Source organism: Leucopleurus acutus (assembly GCF_964270905.1).
Source record: "Leucopleurus acutus genome assembly, chromosome: 3".
Classification (NCBI taxonomy): Eukaryota; Metazoa; Chordata; class Mammalia; order Artiodactyla; family Delphinidae; genus Leucopleurus; species Leucopleurus acutus.
The window spans coordinates 81,369,653-81,388,648 of NC_139145.1; the positions used below are offsets into that span (position 1 = coordinate 81,369,653).

Here is an 18,996-nt window from a genome sequence, read left to right on the forward strand (position 1 = left end):
TGCTGATGACTGACCTTGAGTTCCAGGGCCATTATGAAAGATTTTCAGGAGATAGAAAGGGGTGGGTTTGGAGGTTAGATCTGGATACATATGGTAAAAGACCTATGAGTGTTGGGGTTTTTGTGTGACTTACATGAACAGGAAAAAAGGGCATGAGGAAATTAGCTGCAGTTAGTCTTAATTAGATTAAATGACTCTGTGCTACATCCCTCATCCCTCTTTTATCCACCCAACATCTACTATGGAACACTTATTTCTTACCAAACAAAACATCATTTTAGAAAATTTAGAACACAGAAGTTTTAAAAAATTGAAATGCCAAAATTGTTGTTTAATACAGTAAGAGGCAAGTGTTAACTTACTTGAATTAGATCTAAAATGCCAAGTTCACTTTCTGAAGAATCCACACAGAAGACAAAATATAATGTTGCATAATGTCTATAAATCAGTTTGTTGTCAGATCCTCCAATTAATCTAAATGACAAAACAAAACAATTGGAATGTTATAGCTACAAAATAAAAAACATTTTCATTAGTTCAAGAAAACTGACAATTTGTTTAAAACCTTCTACAAAAAGAAAGGTAACATTTAATGACACAGCATTCAAGTGAACTAGATGGTTGTTTTCTTCAGAGAAGTCAAGTAAAAGATGCCGATGCTTAATATTAGTTCATTCATTCATTCAATTATTTACTGAGTACTTACTATGTGCCAGGTACTGAGAGTGGGTAAGGAGCAATAAACAAACAAAGAAAATATTATCAGAGTGGAAGGGACTACTTAGAGAATCAAAAGAGGATGATGCCACATTGATGGGTTTGCTACTTCCTATTGGGTGTTAAAAGAGTTGATGTTTAGGCTGAGATCTGATGATAAGGAACGTGCCATGAAAAAATTTAGAGAAGAGCATTTCAGGCAAAGGTAAACTAATAAAAAGGCAATTTCATCAAGAACGAAATATCTGTGTTCAAGAAAGAAAAAGAAGGCCTGAGATCAATGAAAGATTAGTAAGCAATTAGGTCAGAGAAGTAGGCAGAAATGAGATCATAGGGCATTTTTAAGAGCTTACTAGATTTAACTCCATAGGTCACAGTAAGTTACACAGCTTAACACTGATTATCAACTAGGAAAAAAAATGACATTTCTTCTTAAGTTTTGGACATATTTACCATCAAGATCTTCTCCAAAAACACATTTTGTTTTGGAATATAAATGCAAGAAAACTGAGCTAAGAGATACTCAATCCTTTTGCCAAATATTTTTATTTATGTTGACTGGAATTTCAGCATTTTAAAAATAATAATTCAGAGATCATTACAAACACCTTTTATTTTTCTAAATACAGTTTAACTGTTCCATAGTTAAGTTTACAACAATTCATTCACCTTCTCAAAAGACCCTTTAACACTAATGAAACATAAAAAAAATCAAGGCTAAGTGTAATCAGAGCTAACTGAACATTCAAACAAGACAAAGGAAAATAACACCTATTTCTTCTTTTTTTTTTTTTGGCTGCGCTGGGCAGCATGCGGGATCTTAGTTCCCGATCAGGGATCAAACCCATGCCCCCGGCCGTGGAAGCATGGAGTCTTAACCACTGGACTGCCAGGGAAGTTCCTATTTGTCACTCAATAAAAGTAATACTAAATTCACAAGTTTTGTAGAAACAACTTCTCTACATACACACTCATTATTTTTTATTACTTTATATCCTCTAATACCAAAAGTGAAAATGATCTTTGACAAGAATTAAAAACTCCTACTATCTAGAAAAGGTATGCAATTTAAAAATATGTACAAGCACTTTAAAGATTCTCTGAGTTGTATTTATAGACTATCATTGCAACTGTTCCTTAAAAGGGACAAAAGCAGCAACAGCAGACTTTACTTCATCCTGAATCTGCAATTTAGTGATTATCTTAAATTTTTGTTTGGATCTGCTTTAAAAGAAGACCAAATTTTTGAAAACTGTAAGTTTCAAAATGGCAATTAGGGCTTCCCTGGTGGCGCAGTGGTTGAGAGTCCACCTGCTGATGCAGGGGACACGGGTTCGTGCCCCGGTCCGGGAAGATCCCACGTGCCGCGGAGCAGCTAGGCCCGTGAGCCATGGCCACTGAGCCTGCGTGTCCAGAGCCTGTGCTCCACAACAGGAGAGGCCACAGCAGTGAGAGGCCCGCATACCGCAAAAAAAAAAAAAAGCAATTAAAGTTATTAAAAGAAAACAAAATATTAATATGAGTACACGTTTTGTTATAATTTCATCTTTATACTATAGTACAATACTGATACAAATTCTTGTATAGAATGCAATACACGACATAAAAGCTACAGAATTTTAGAAATCCTTAGTCCAAATATCTTATTTAACATAAGAAGAGAAAACTGAGGTACAAAGAATTTAAGTGACCTAACCAAGAAAACCAGCTTGTTAGTAACAAAACTAGGACTAAACGAGATGTGTAGCCTTATCTCTGATGCAATATTTGCTTTCTACTTTTTGTAAGGTTGGAAAAGAATAATTACAAACTCAAGTCATACTTCCTAGTTAAAACAGTGCCCTGGTTAGACCAACCAATTTCTTGCACTGTGCTGGGTGATTAATTTCTTATGAGGTTAGAAGATTAAGGAGCTGAGATAAAGGAAAACGATGGTAATGGCAAACACAACTCAACTACAGTTTAAGAGAGATAAGTAAAGTACAATTAAAATACAAAAACAGAAAGCAAGTACATCTGTCTCAACTATTAAATTGGAGGCCTCGAGTTAACAGCAAAATTTACAAATCATAGGTGTGTATTTGCAAATTTAAGAGCAGCATGATATAACCTTTCAAGAAATGCAAGTAAACTTTCTACATGATAAAAAGTAATTTATAGTCAGGTAAGAATGAATTCTGTATTATGAAAACTGTTTTCCATAATATGCATCATACACCTTAAAAATACAGAAAAGTGTAGGTTTCTCAGAATAATCTCTGATTATTCATAATGAGGTTCAGCTAAAGTTTAGTTTTTGAATTGTCACTGAGGAAATATCTTGTTAAGAAATTAAACATATAAACACGAGAAGGAATGTTTATGAAACTATATAAGAACAAATTATTTTTATGAAACCCATTAATTTAAAACTATTTACAATAGTTGGCAAACTAATCATAAGCAATTTTTATTTATTCATTTTAAAAATAGAAAAGTCTTAGCTGAATTCGAATCTGTCTATCTAGACACACACATATATTTGAAAAGCAGACGTCAGAATTGATCATAATATAAAATAAAGGGTGCTATCTAAATTCTTAGGAAAACAGGTCCATTCACCCTAAGGAGTACTCTGTAGCCATTAAAAAGAATGAGTTTGCTTTAGATGGGTTTATATGCAGAGTTTTTCAACGTATAAGTGCAAACAAGCAACATGAAAACCAGCATACATGTGTGATCCCGTAAGTAAAAATTTTTAAGGTTATACTTTTATATGTTAGTGCAAAATTAATTTTCTAGAAGGATACACAAGAAACTGGGAAGAAGGACTAAAGCTGGAGGAGGAAGACTTGGTCTACAATTTATACTTCCATGTAATGTTTGAATTTTTGCTATATGAATGTATTACCTTTATATAAAATGCCTTTATAAATTTTTAAAAGAAAAAGATTAAATATCTTCAAAAAATTATTTAAGTTAGATTTATAGTTAACATAAATGGTAGTTAATTCCCCCAATCCAATTAATCAAATTAGGAAATTTTAAGATAAAACGATTAAACAGTATATATTTTATTCATATAGTCAAAGATTAGAAATGTCCATGAAATGCTTTACTTACAATCCTCCTTCTAGGAAATTACAAACATTTTCATCTCTCTTAGATACCAAATGGAATGTCTCCCTGATGATTTGCTGTTGTGTATCTTCACTCTGAGAAAGAATAATTCATATATGTTAGGATCTAATTTCTAGGTTTAACAGCATTATAAGAATTAAAAAAATAAAAGGTAGTAGTATCTGTCTGGGAAATTCATCTAAGAGCGCAGTCCTTGGAGAACTAACCTATCATACCTTAAAAGAAACAAAACCCAACATTTTTAAATTAAAAACAAAAAATCAGCACTTTATAGTTTACCACTTCACTAAAACTTATTTCTCAGCTTCAGAAACCAACAAGAAAAATATCAGACACATGAATTATAGACACTAGTAAAAGGGACACTAGATATTAACTAGTCAAAGCCCGTTGTTTTACAAATGAGTAAATTGAAATAAAGAGATGAAGTTATAAATAATTTACGTAGCTAATCTATATTTTAATGGAAGAAAGTACAGAAGTTCGGAGCTTCCAATTAAGTAAGTTTAACTAAATGCAAATTGAAGTAAGAGTCTATCCATCTTACTCATTTTTATATAAGCACTGCCTAAAACCAAGAATTGATTCACTAATATTTATTAAATTCACCAAGCAATTCATATCCCAGTAAAAAAGAGTCAGCTTCTCAAACACTGCAATAGAAAACTGGGCAAAATCATGAACAAGAATTTCACAGGAAAGAAAATATGATGGTCCATAAACAAATAAAAAGATGGTAAACCTCATTAGTAATGAAGTGAAACACAAGTTAAAGTAACAATGAGATAACTCCACATACACCATATTAGCAAAAATGTAAAATTATGACACTACCAAATGTTGACAAAGATGTGGAGTCAAAGAAACTCATCCTACCAGTGGGAAGGTAAGTGGTATAACCACTTGGGCAAAAAGTTTTACAATCCAGCACTCACCCCTAGGTACAATGATAACCCACGTGAAACCATTGTTTTTGAAGGTCAAAAACAATAGAAAATTGGCCAACTACGTATATATAATAAATTCTTAACCTGTATACCAAGAAGCACAAAGAAGAATGTTTATAAAAGCACCATAACAACAACAAAAAGCTGAAAACAACCCAAATGTCCACCAACGACATATAAATTATGGTACGCTTTTTTTAAAATTAATTAATTAATTTTTGGCTGCATTGGGTCTTCATTGCTGCATGCAGGCTTTCTCTAGTTGTGGCGAGTGTTGCGGTGCGTGGGCTTCTCGTTGCAGTGGCTTCTCTTGTTGTGGAGCATGGGCTCTAGGCATGCGGGCTTCCGTAGTTGTGGCTCATGGGCTCTAGAGCGCAGGCTCAGTAGTTGTGGTGCACGGGCTTAGTTGCTCCATGATATGTGGGATCTTCCCGGACCAGGGCTCGAACCCATGTCCCCTGCATTAGCAGGTGGATTCTTAACCACCGTGCCAACAGGGAAGTCCCTGTGGTATGCTTATAAAATAGAATCCTATAAGCAGTAAAAATTAAATCAGTATATTATACCCATCAATATGAATGATTCTCAAAAGTTTAATGTGGAAAAAGAGTTACCACAGCTCAAGTTGCCATTAAAAAAATACCATAGACTGATGGTTTAACTAACAGAAATTTATTTTCTCACAATTCTGGAGGCTAAAGGTTCAAGACTGAGGTGCCAGCATAGTTGGGTTCTGGTGAGTGATCTCTTCTTGGCTGGAAGACAACCACCTTCTCACTGTGTCCTTACATGTCCTTATGGGGAAAAACAGCAAGAACAGGTTCTCTGGTATCTCTTCTGGTAAGGGCACTAATCACATCATGAGGTCCCCACCCTCATAATCTCATCTAAACCTAACTATCTCCCAAAGTTCCAATCCCAAACACCATCAAATTGAGGGTTAGGGCTTCAACATGTGGATTTGGGGGGGTACACAATTCACTCTACAGCAGGAGAAAAAAGTAAGTACCAGAATGATATGTAATCATTCCATTAGTATAAAATTCAAAAACAGGCAAAACTAAATATTACGTAGTGACAGAAATTTGGGGGTGATAAAAATAAAACTATAAAGAAAATCATGGAAATGATTAACAAATTTCAAAGGATTAGTTTCAAAGGAAGAAACAAAACTGTCAGTCACAGATGAAAAGATTTTCCACATAGAAAATCTAACATAATTTACACAGAAGTGTTGTAATTAGTAAAAGGTTTTAATAAGAACACAAAGAAGGACATTATATAAAATTCTACTGCCATTCTAACCTTCTGCAAGTATGAGTTGTAAAATATAATTTTAAAAAGATACCATCAAAAACCATGCAGTGCCTAGGAATAAAGAAAACAACAATAAAAAAAATGCAAGAGAAAAATGTAAAACTTTACTGAAATAATTAAAGAATATCTAATTAAATAAAAAAATGTACAATGCTTATAGATTGAATGATTCAATATTATAAAGATACTCAATCTCCCCAAAATGCTCCAAAGACTTAAGGCAATTCTAATCAAAATCCCAACAAGGGTGTAGGGGGAGAACTTGAAAACTGGATTATGACTCCAAATATGACTCCTCTCATGACTTACATATGAAATCAGAGGACTAGAATAACAAGACACTCTCAAGTGGAATATAAGAGGACCTGCTGACCAGATTAAGAATTATTGTAAAGCCACAGTAATTAAGGCAAGATATTGGTGCAGAAATAGGGAAATTGACTGATGGAACCAGAAACACACCCACATATAAATATAGTTATTTAATTTAAAACAGAATACTCACTGCAGATTAGCAAGGATGGAAGGGCATTTCCATAAATGGTGCCAGGATAAAAATTTTTTTGTTCTAATACAATGAACTTCTAGCTCTCACATACTCAAAAATCAATCCCAGATTGATTAAAAATAAATGTCAATGGTGAAGCTAAAAAATTAAAAAATATAATACAGAAGAATATCTTTATAACATTGTAATAGTGTTGGACTTTCAAATAAGACACAAATAACGATAACCATAAAGGAAAAGGTTGGCAAATTTGATCACATCAAAACTAAGCACTTTTTTTTTAACTTTTTAAATTTATTTATTTATTTTATTTTTGGCTGCATTGGGTATTTGTTGCCGCGTGTGGATTTTTCTCTGGTTGTGGCAAGTGTGGGCTACTCTTTGTTGCGGTGCATGGGCTTCTCACTGCGGTGGCTTTTCTTGTTGTGGAGCACGGGCTCTAGGCATGCAGGCTTCAGTTGCTCCACTGCATGTGGGATCTTCCCGGACCAGGGCTCAAACCCGTGTCCCCTGCATTGGCAGGTGGATTCTTAACCACTGTGCCACCAGAGAAGCCCAGTAAGCACTTTTAATGCTCAAATGACACCAGAAAAAAGAATTAAGAGAGCTACAAACATGACAAACATATCTGCAATACATAAAAACTGACAAAGGAATAGTTGCTAGCATACGTAAAGAACACTTAAATGCCAGTAAGAAAAAGATAAACATCCCAATAGAAAAATGACTTGGCAAAATATAAGACCTGGAATACATCAAACTAAAAAGTTTCTGTATAGCAAAGAGAACCATCAACAAATAGGTAACCTGCTGAATGGAAGAAAATATCTGCAAATTGTATACCTGATAAGAGGTTAATATCCAAAATATATAAAGAACTTATACAACTCAGTAGCAAAAATACAGAAGCACTCCAATTTAAAAAATTAGGACAGAAAATCTAAATAGAGATTTTTCCAAGGAAGACATACAGATGGCCAAAAGGTACATGAAAAGATGCTCAACACCACTAATCATCAGGGAAATGCAAATTAAAACCACAATGAAGTATCACTTCACACCTATTAGAATGGTTATTATAAAGATGCTAAAAATAATGAGTATTGGCGAGGAGGTGGACAAAATGGAACCCTTGTGTATGTTGGTGGGAATGTAAATTGGTGCAGCTGCTATGAAAACCAGTATGGACGTTCCTCAAAAAATTAAAAACAGAACTACCATGACCCAGCAATTCCACTTCCAAGTTTTTATCTGAGGAAAATGAAAATACTAACTTGAAAAGATAAAAACACTCTCATGTTCATTAGGACATTATACACAATAGCCAATATATGGGAACAACCTAAGTGTCCAACGGTGTCCATGGATGGGTAAAGAAAATAAAATGTGATGTATATAAAGGCAAACCTTGGAGATACTGAAGGTTTGGTTCTAGACCACAATAAAGCAAATATAATAAAGGGAGTCACATGAATATTTTGGTTTCCCAGTGAGTATATGTTATGTTTAAGCTATACAGTAGTCTACTAAGTGTGCAACAGCATTATGTCTAAAAAAAATGTACATACCTTAATTTAAAAATACTTTATTGTTAAAAAATGCTAACTATCATCTGAGCTTTCCATGAATCATAATCTTTTTGCTGGTGGAGGGTCTTGCCTCAGTGGCTGCTGACTTCTCAGGACGGTGGCTGCTAAAGGTTGGGGTGACTGTGCCAATTTCTTAGAATATGACCACAGTAAAGTCTGCCTCGTTGATGGACTCTTCCTTTCATAAAGAAGGAATCATGCAATGCTGCTTGATAGCATTTTACCCACAGGAGAACTTCTTTCAAAATTGGAGTCAGTCCTCTCAAACCCTGCAAATACTTTATCAACTAAGTTTATGAATTACTCTAAGTCCTTTGTTGTCATAACAACAATCTTTACAGAATCCTCACCAGGAGTAGATTCTATCTCAAGAAATCACTTCTTTGCTCATCCTTAAGAAGCAACTCCTCATCCACTCAAGTTTTTTATCATGAGACTGCAGCAATTCAGTCACATCTTCAGGCTCTGCTTCTAATTCTAGTTCTCTTGCTATTTCCACCACAGCTACAGTTACTTCCTCCACTGAAGCCTTGAATCCCTCCCTTGCAAGTCATCCATGAAGGCTGGAATCAACTTCTTCCAAACTCCCGTGAATGTTGATATTATGATCTCTTCTCATGAATCATAACGTTCTTACTGGCATCTAGAATGGTGAGTCCTTCCCAGGTTTTCAACCGACTTTGCTCAGATCCATCAGAGGAATCACCATCTATGGCAGCTATAGCCTTACAAAATGTATTTCTTAAAGAAGAAGAGTTGAAAGTCAAAATGACTCCTTGATCTGTGGGCTGCAGAATGGACACTGTATTAGCAAGCATGAAAATAACATGAATCTCACTGTACATCTCCATCACAGCTCTTGGGTAACCAGCTGCACTGTCAATGAGCAGTAATATTTTGAAAGGAATCTTTTTTTTTCTGGACTGTAGGTCTTAACAGTGGGCTTAAAATAAATTCAGTAGACCATGTTGTAAATAGATGTGCTGTCATCTGGCTTTGTTGTTCCATTTATAAAACACAAGGAGAGTAGCACAATTTTAGCATAACATTAGCATAATTCTTAAGGGCCCTAGGATTTTTGGAATGGTAAATGAGCACTGGCTTCAACAAAGTCACCAGCTACATTGGCCCCCAACAAAAGTGTCAGCCTATCCTTTGAATCGTTGAAGCCAGGCGCGTCCTAGATGGCATCTTCTTCCAACAGAAGGCTCTTTTGTCTACACTGAAAATCTGTTGTTTAGTACAGTCACCTTCGTTCATTATCTTAGTTAGATCTTCGGGATAACTCAGTGTAGTTTCTACATCAGCACCTGATGCTTCAACTTGCACTTTCATGTTATGGAGATGGCTTCTTTCCTTAAACCTCTGCTAGCTTCAAACTTTTCTTCTGCAGCATCCTCACCTCTCTCAGCCTTCATATAGAGTTGAAGAGTTAGCGCCTTGCTCTGGACTAGGCTTTGGCTTAAGGGAACGTTATGGCTGGTTTGACCTTTTATTCAGACCACTAAACTTTCTTCACATCAGCAATACGGCTGTTTCACTTTCTTATCATCCGTGTGCTCACTGCAGTAGCACTTTTAATTTCCTTCAAGAACTTTTCCTTTGCATTCACAGCTTGGCTAACCGGTGCAACAGGCTAGCTTTCAACATGCCTTCCTCACTAAGCTTAATCATATCTTGCTTCTGATTTAAAGTGAAAGACATGCAACTCCTCCTTTCACTTGAACTTAGAGACCACTGTCAGATTATTAACTTGTCTAATTTCAATATTGCTGTGTCTCAGGGAACAGGGAGGCCCAAGAAGTGGGAGAGAGATAGGGGATTGGCTAGTGAGTGGAGCAGTCAGAACACACACATTTGGTTCGCTCTCTTATGTGTGTGTGGTTCGTGGCATTCCAAAACAATTACAACAGTAACATCAATGATCACAATCACAGATCACTGTCACAAAGATAATAATAATGAAAACTTTTGAAATATTACGAGAATTACCAAAATATGACATAGAGGCACAAGTGAGCAAATGCTGTTAGAAAAAATGGCGTCAATAGACTTGGCTTGAGGCAGGGCTGCCACAAATCTTCAATCTGTAAAAAATACAGTATCTGTAAAGTGCAATAAAGCAAAGTGCAATAAAATGAGGTATGCCTGCAAATTTGTGTTGTTTTTAAGTCACTGAGTTTGTGGTCATTTGTTAGAGCAGCAGTATAAGTGAATACAAGGCCATACTGAAAACAGGGGGGTTAAGAAAATGTCTACAAGCCAGATGTTGAAATCCCTAGTCCTTTTCTTCAATCAGTTTCCAGAATTCCTACAGTTAGGCCTTCGTCAGCCTCCAGGCTAAAGCCTGGAACAAACTTCTCCAGGAACTGTACCTAGATCTAAAGTTAATGACATTGGAGGTTCCAACTTCGGCAGAAACTGTTATCTGTTCACCAAACTCTACTTCCCAAGCACACAATTCAAGAATATTTTCCACTCTCCCTTGAATTTAAGGGAGCCATACAACTCAGTTTTGGACAATGTGATGTGGTAGGCAGTTGCAGTGGTATACCAGAGCTGGCACAATTGAAAACAATAGTGCGTTATCTCTTCCCATTTCTGCATTCAGTCACATGATGTCACTACATCATGCTGGTAGCATGAAACTGACCATAATGGAGTACTTACATCATGTAGCCAATACTACAAAATAGAGTTCTTTCCTCCCAGGTGAGCCAGTTGTTAAAAATACACTGTCCATGTACCTACTGGTCATCTGTATGTCTTCTTTAAATGCAGATCGAAACTATAGTGAAGTACCACCTCACACCAGTCAGAATGGCCATCACTAAAAAGTCTACAAATAACAAATGCTAGAGAGGGTGTGGAGAAAGAGGAACCCTCCTATAGTGTTAGTGCCAATGTATTGATAAGCTGGTGCAGCCACTATGGAGAACAGTACGGAGGTTCCTCAGTAAACTAAAAATAGAATTACCATATGATCCAACAATCCCACTCCTGGACATATACCTGGACAAAACTATAAGTCAAACAGATACATGCACCCGTATGTTTATAGCAGCACTATTCACAATAGCCCAAACATGGAGACAACCTAAATGTCCATGGACAGATGAATGGATAAAGAAGATGTGGTACATATACACAATGGAAAAATACTCAGCCATAAAAAGAACAAAATAATGCCATTTGCAGCAACATGGATGCAACAAGAGATTATCATACTAAGTGAAGTCAGAAAGAGAAAGACAAATGATATGATAACACCATATGATATCACTTATATGTAGAATCTAAAGTATGGCACAAATGAACCTACCTACAAATCAGAAACAGTTTCACAGACATAGAGAACAGACCTGTGGTTGCCAAGGGGGAGGTGGGTGGGGGAGGGAAGTACTGGGAGTTTGGGATTAGCAGATATAAACTACTATATATAGAATGGATAAACAAGCTCCTACTGTATAACACAGGGAACTATATTCAATATCCTGTGATAAACCATAATGGAAAAGAATGTAAGAAAAAGAATGTCTACATGTGTTTAACTGTGTCACTTCACGGTACAGCAGAGACTGGCACAAAATTGTAAATCAACTATACTTCAAAAAAAACTTCTTTTAATTTTAAAAATATAAATTTTTTTAAAAAAAAAATAGACCATCTAGGGGCTTCCCTGATGGCGCAGTGGTCAAGAATCCTCCTGCCAAGGCAGGGGACACATGTTCAAGCCCTGGTCCGGGAAGATCCCACACGCTGCGGAGCAACTAAGCCCGTGTGCCACAACTACTGAGCCTGTGCTCTAGAGCCCGTGAGCCACAACTACTGAGCCCACATGCCACAACTACTGAAGTCCGTGTGCCTAGAGCCTGCGCTCTGCAACAAGAGAAACCACCGCAACGAGAAGCCTGCGCACCGCAACAAAGAGTAGCCCCTGCTCGCTGCAACTAAAGAAAGCCCGCATGCAGCAATGAAGACCCAGTGCAGCCAAAAATAAATAAATAAAATAAATTAAAGAAAACAATGTACCATCTAAGCCTCACTCATAAAAATTCCTGCACAATCTTCCATGTTAACTAGATGCAGAAGTTCCATTAACATCATCTCAAGTATGACAAATAAATGCCCACAAAGAAGGTTCTAGCTGATCAGAAACACCAATACTATATGTGAGTGAGAAATATCCTTTTATTGTGTTAAGGTACTAAGACTGGGGGGATTGTTGTTACAGCAATTGTAACCCTAGCTAAACTGCCTAGCCACACTGTCTCAAGTAAAGCTGATACAGATAACTTCTACTCATAGATTCAGCGTTTCCAATTAGTTTTCAGTATCCTATCTTTACACAAAAGTCAACCAAAGATTAGTGGACATCGGAAGACAGCTCGAACATAAAAGCTAAGGACAAAAGTAGGGGAGAAAAGCAACTGAGAGGAAACAAACCAAGTAGGAAGAAGAAAAATTTTAAGTATATATCATTAATACCAGAGAGATAAGAAAAGATAATCCAACTAGGAAACAGGAACAGCATAACACAAAACAGTAACATTCAGAAAATTTTTTAAAAGAGTTCACGTAAATTAAAAATATACAGAGAAATTTTAAAATTTGGGGGAAAGGATGGAAAATAAAGTGAGAAAATCATTCAAAAAATAGGACCAAAGGGTGGAAAGACAGAAAATAGAAGAGAAAGGATAACAAAAGTAGGACAACAGTCCAGAGGAATGCTGAATAAAAGGAGATTCAAAAAGAGAAGAGAGCAAACTGAGAAATTTTTCAAGGAAAGAAAACAAGAACTTCCAGAATTAAAGAGCCCATCAAGGATCCAGCACAACTAATGAAAACAGACATCATAGCAAGGGTCTATGAAACTTTAGAAATTGCTGACAAACAGGACTCTACATATTTTCTGGACAGTAAAAACAGATCATACACAAAGAACAGGTAATCAGAATTGCATCAGGCTTTTCGATAACAATACTGGAAACTAAAAGGTAATAGAGCAATACCACCAAAATTCTGAGGAAAAGTTATTTCCAACCAAGAATTCTATAGGCAGTCAATGTAAAGTTATACTCTTTTCAGACATGCAAGATCTCAAAAAAAATCTACCTCCCATGACCTTTTTCAAGAAGTTACTGGAGGATAACTCCTGTAAGCTCCACCATGGTAAGGTAATAAACCAAAAAAATCAAGCAACAAGGGATCCAACACAGGAATAGGCAAACGGAATACCTAAGATAACAAAGATCCTAATATGACTGCCATAAAACAGGTCCACATTGGACCTAGTCAAAGGATTCCAGGAGGGATTTCTTCAGGAACATGAAACTGATAGAAGATGTATATGACTGAGACAACTGGCAAAGACATGAATTAGTGATAAGTAAATAAAACTTGATCAAAGGAAAAGGCGACTGTATCCACAAGGAAAATGAAATGTCAGGAAAGGAAAAACTAAGCACAGTTTACAACATGGTTCAGCTGAGGATGTTTACACAAGAAATTAATGTAAACACCAAATACTGATCTAATCAAAATTATGAAGTAACTATGAAAGGACTGGTAGGATACAGATGCTGGGCAGGAGGGGTGGAAAAGGAGCTAAATAATCATTTTCAATAGCAGAAGTCAACAGATCACGCCCACAAGTGAAAAATCAGGCAACAAAACAAGCGTGTTATTTAGAGACATGTAATAATCATTGAGTTATCAAATAAAAGTACGTACCTGTGGGAAGGGGGAAATGAGACCATGTTGTTTTTTCATTATAAACCTTATAGAACTATTATATTCTTTAACCTATGCTAATGTATAACTTTGATAAGCAAGCTAAAAATAAAAAAGGGAGGGAGGAGAGTATGGATTCTGCAACCAGACTATCGGGGTTTATTCCTGACTATGGTCTATATTAACTGGGAGACTTTGAGCAAGTTACTTAACCTCTCTGTGCCGGAGTTTTCCTCATTTGTAGCAAGAATAACAGTATCTACCTCACAGAGTTGTTGTGAAGATTGAGTTAATATATATAAAGCTCTTAAAAACAACAGCTGGCACTTAATAAGCATGGATTAACACTGACTTACTTTAGAAAATCTACCTCCAGGCCTTGTTAGAATTCTAATGATAGTGTAAAGGCCTTAGAGGAGTTTTATTTTAAGGAAAGTTATCTTTTTGCATTATATTATTGTTTATAAACAAATAACAGGTTAAATATGCTAAACCTTAATTATGTTTCACCATTTTAACAGTGAAAAGAATTTCTCATATGAACTTCAAGACTGCTACCTGGAATCATCTTTCTTAAAATACCAAGCAATACTCAACTAAGAAGATCAATACTGGTAAGAAGTCTTGAAATTTTAATCAAATAACCAGTCTAAGTTAAGATTAAACAAATTAAGTCTCTGCTTACATAAGACAACTTCCCTTTATTTAAAAATCAATTTAATTTAACAGCTTTCATAAAGAAGCCTGGAGCTTGCCTCAGGCTGATCAGATTTCCTAACACTATGTTTCATAACAAAGGTAAACATACATTTCAGTCCGTCACAACTCCTAGATTACATCAGTCTAAAGACAACTAGAGTTACATAAAGGCAACAACTTTTATTATTTTAAACTTCTTAATGCATACTGAAAATTAAATTTTAAAAATTCAGTATCCCACTAAACCTTATCTTTTCCTATGTTTCTTCCTTGTTCCTACACATATATCATAAAAGGCAACTTTAAAACCCAAACTTGCCTCTAATCAAACAGTAAATATGTCATTATCCTCTTCCCTCCCTCCCAAACACGAAGAATTTTTTTCTAAAATGCATTCATTCGGGCTTCCCTGGTGGCGTAGTGGTTAAGAATCCACCTGCCAATGCAGGGGACATAAGTTCGAGCCCTGGTCCGGGAAGATCCCACATGCCACAGAGCAACTAAGCCCGTGAGCCACAACTACTGAAGCCTGCGTGCCTAGAGCCCGTGTGCCACAACTACTGAAGCCTGCGCACCTAGAGCCTGTGCTCCGCAACAAAAGAAGCCACCACAATGAGAAGCCCGCGCACCGCAATGAAGAGTAGCCCCCGCTCGCCGCAACTAGAGAAAGCCCGCAAGCAGCAGCAACGAAGACCCAATACAGCCAATAAAAGAAAAAAAAAATGCATTCATTCACTCCACTGAATGTTGGAATATCAAGAATTACCAAGATGAAAGAGAAAGTTTCTTTTCCCAAAGAGCTTAAAGCAAGAAATAAAATGAATATAGCTACTTAATATTTTTATTTCATGTTCTATATCTTGCCTTTTTATATTTCAAAAAAGAAATCGATGTCTTTATAATAAAAGGGGGCAATCCCTGACATAAGAACAGCACAAATAATATACTATAAGAAGGGGAACAAATGATTTTCAGCAGCAAGATTATTTTCAAAGAAAAGTGACAGATATCTAGGAACGGCCTTAAAGAACAGATAGAATTCAGAAACGCAGAGAAGAGGGAATGTGAAGTTACATGATATTGGAGGCAGAAGGAAAAGTTTGGGCCAAAGCATGGAATCAAGAAAGTGAGCAGCATATATGAGGAATAATAATTAGTTAATTTTGCAAAAGGAAGAGGACTGTCTTTTTCCTAAAAGGAAGAGAAGTTTGAAAACTAAGCCTCAGAGCACTCCAACATTTAGGAATCATGAAGAAGAGAAGGCCCCAGCAAAGAAAATTCAGTGGGTTTTTTTGCCAGACCTCTCCCAAGTAGGAAGTCTGGCTGAAGACTTGATATATGTGAGTAGGCTTCACTTTAGCCTGAGTGTATAAAGAACAGTCATCATGGGGCTACCCTTAAATCCCAAACAACAAGCAGGTAAGAGGGCACCTGCAACAAATTATATTAACACTTGCCCAGATATTTCATTAAATTTCTTTGAACTCTGCCATTTTCCCCCACAATGTATAAAACTGTGTTAAAAATACTTAGCACAAGAAAGAAAGCACTCAATAAATGACAGCTATTATTAATACTCTAAAATTAACATCTACCATACTAAAATGTTTCCCACTTTCAGTGGCAAAAACCTTATTATTTAATTTAAATAACAAACAGCTGAGAAGGTGATAGACTGAGAGTTTGAAACATTTAAAGAGGGAGCCTGAACGGTGGTGGAAGCTGAAAGGTCTGAAAACTCAAAAACAAAGTAAAATCTGGGGAGGAAAGTTGGAGTAAGGTATCTAGACAATTCAATGGGAAAAGAATAGTCTTTTCCACAAATGGTGCTAGGAAAATTGAATAGCCACATACATAAAAATAACATTAATCCCTAGCTCACACCCTGCACAAAACTTACTCAAAAAGGATCACAGACCTAAGTGTAAGAAAACTACAAAACTCTTGGAAGGAATTATAGGTACTAACCTATATGACCCTGGATTCGACAAATCTTTCTTAGATGTGCAAAAAAACACAGGCAAAGGAAAAAATACATAAATTGGACGACATCAAAATTAAAAACCTTTGCACTGCAAATGATATCAGCAGGAAAGTGAAAACAACAAAACAGGAAGAAATATTTACAAATCATACATCTGTAAGGTACTTGCATCCAGAGTATATGAAGAACTCTTACAAACTCGATAACAAAAAGACATATAACCCAACTTAAAAATGAGCTAAGGATTTGAAAAGACTTCTCCAAAGATATGCAAACAGTCAATAAGCACATGAAAAGATGCTCACTGTCAGTGTCATTAGGAAAATACAAACCAAAATCACAATGAGATACCATTTGACATTCACCAAGATGGCTAGAATCAAAAAGACATATAATAAAATAACAAGAGTTAATTAGGGACTTCCCTGGTGGTGCAGTGGTGAAGACTCCGTGCTCCCAGTGCAGGGGGCCTTGGTTCAATCCTTGGTCAGGGAACTAGATCCCACATGCATGCTGCAACTAAGAGTTCACATGCTGCAACTAAGGAGCCCATGAGCTGCAACTAAGGAGCTGGCAAGCCACAACTAAGGAGCCGGTAAACTGCAACTAAGGAGTCCACCTGCTGCAAGAAAGACCTGGCACAACCAAATAAATAAACAAATATTTTTTTAAAAAAAGAGTTAATGAGGATATGGAGAAATTAGAACCTTCATACATTGCTGATGGGAATGTAAAATGGAATAGACAGTCTGGAGAACAGTCTGGTAGTTCTTTAAACAATTAATAAACAAAGTTACTGTATGACCTAGAAATTCCATTCCTAGATACACACCCAAAAGATGTGAAAATATATGTTCACAGAAAAATTTGTACATGAATGTTCACAGCAGCACTATTCATAGTAGCCAAAAAGTAGAAACAATTCAAACATCCATCAACTGATAAAGGGATAAACAAATGTGGTATATCTATACAATGGAATATTACTTGGCCATAAAGAAGAATGCAGTACTGATATATGCTGTGACAGGAGGGAATCTTGAAAGCATCATGCTGAGTGAAAAGCAGCCAACCACAAAAGACTACTTATTTCATGATTTCATTTATATGACATGTCTAGAATAGGCAAATCTAAAGACACAGAAAATAGATCAGTGGTTGCCAGGGGCTGGGGGGAGTACAGATTGGGGAGTGACTATTAATGGGTATGAGGTTTCATTTGGTTTGATGAAACTGTTCTAAACTTAGATTATGGTGATAGTTGCACAACCATGATTACCAAAACAAAATCATTGAATTGTACACTTTCAATGGGTGAATTTTATAGTATGTGAATTATAAATTATATCTTAAAGTTTTTTTTAAATGTTAGGTAATTCTTTAAAATAAAAAAAAAAAAGCTGGGCAAGTTTTTTAGCTTTCTCCTTAAAACATCTCTCAATGAAACTCTTCTCTGGAAGAATCTTGAAGGACTTTGTATTTTGTAATAAGAAGGAAGTTCATTCCAAAACAAGGTCTACAATTCATTTTGAGGAAATAGAGTATCTGAGAACAATCTCTGGAATGTTCTACAGTCCCTAAGTTATATAATTTTCCAACTAAGGACAGGAATTAGAAAGAAGTAGTAATAATAAAAGTAATAATAATAAAAGTAGTAATCAAAGTTATTATTTATTTAGGTAAAGTATTGAGTCTTTATTATGCGTCAGGTTTTATAAGTATTTTCTTATTCAATCTTCATTTAAAAAAACATTTTTCAAAATAAAAGTCCACAGTAGAAGTCTAGTTAAATAAATTATGATACACTATACAACAAACTATTATGTGGTCATTAAAAAATTATTTTCTGGATATAACACCAAAAGCACAGGAGAAAAAAAAAAAGGTAAGTTGGACCTCACCAAAATTAAAACCTTTTGTGCATCAAAGGACACTATCCTTTGAAAACAGATACCATTCCTTGGGTGAAAAAGCAAACCACTGATTGGGAGAAAATATTTGCAAATCATATATCTGATAAGGGATTGATATCCAGAATGTATAAAGAACAGCTCAACAACAAAAAATCAAACAGCCGGATTATAAAGTGGGCAAAGTACTTAAACAGACATTTCTCCAAAGAAGCTATACAAATGATCAGTAAACACATGAGAAGATGCTCAATGTTACTAGTCAGTAGAGAAATGTATCCTATGACCCGTGTTCATAGCAGCATTATTCACAAGAGCCAGAAAGTGGAAGCAACCCAAGGATCCACTAACAGATAAATGGATAAACAATGTGTGGCACATATATATATGCAATGGAATATTATTCAGCCTTAAAAAGGAATGAAATTTTGACACATTCGACAACATAGTTAAACTTTTGAAGACATCATAC

General features: G+C 35.8%; 1 protein-coding gene across 1 annotated transcript in view; it reads right to left on the reverse strand.

Moving 5' to 3' along the window:
• The window catches only part of AP3S1 (adaptor related protein complex 3 subunit sigma 1), a 70,024-nt gene that overhangs the window by 41,878 nt on the left and 9,150 nt on the right, over window positions 1–18,996 (reverse strand). The window contains 2 exon segments of the mRNA XM_082836773.1: window positions 363–474; window positions 3,820–3,911. Of these exon segments, the coding sequence (XP_082692899.1) occupies window positions 363–474; window positions 3,820–3,911 (204 nt within the window).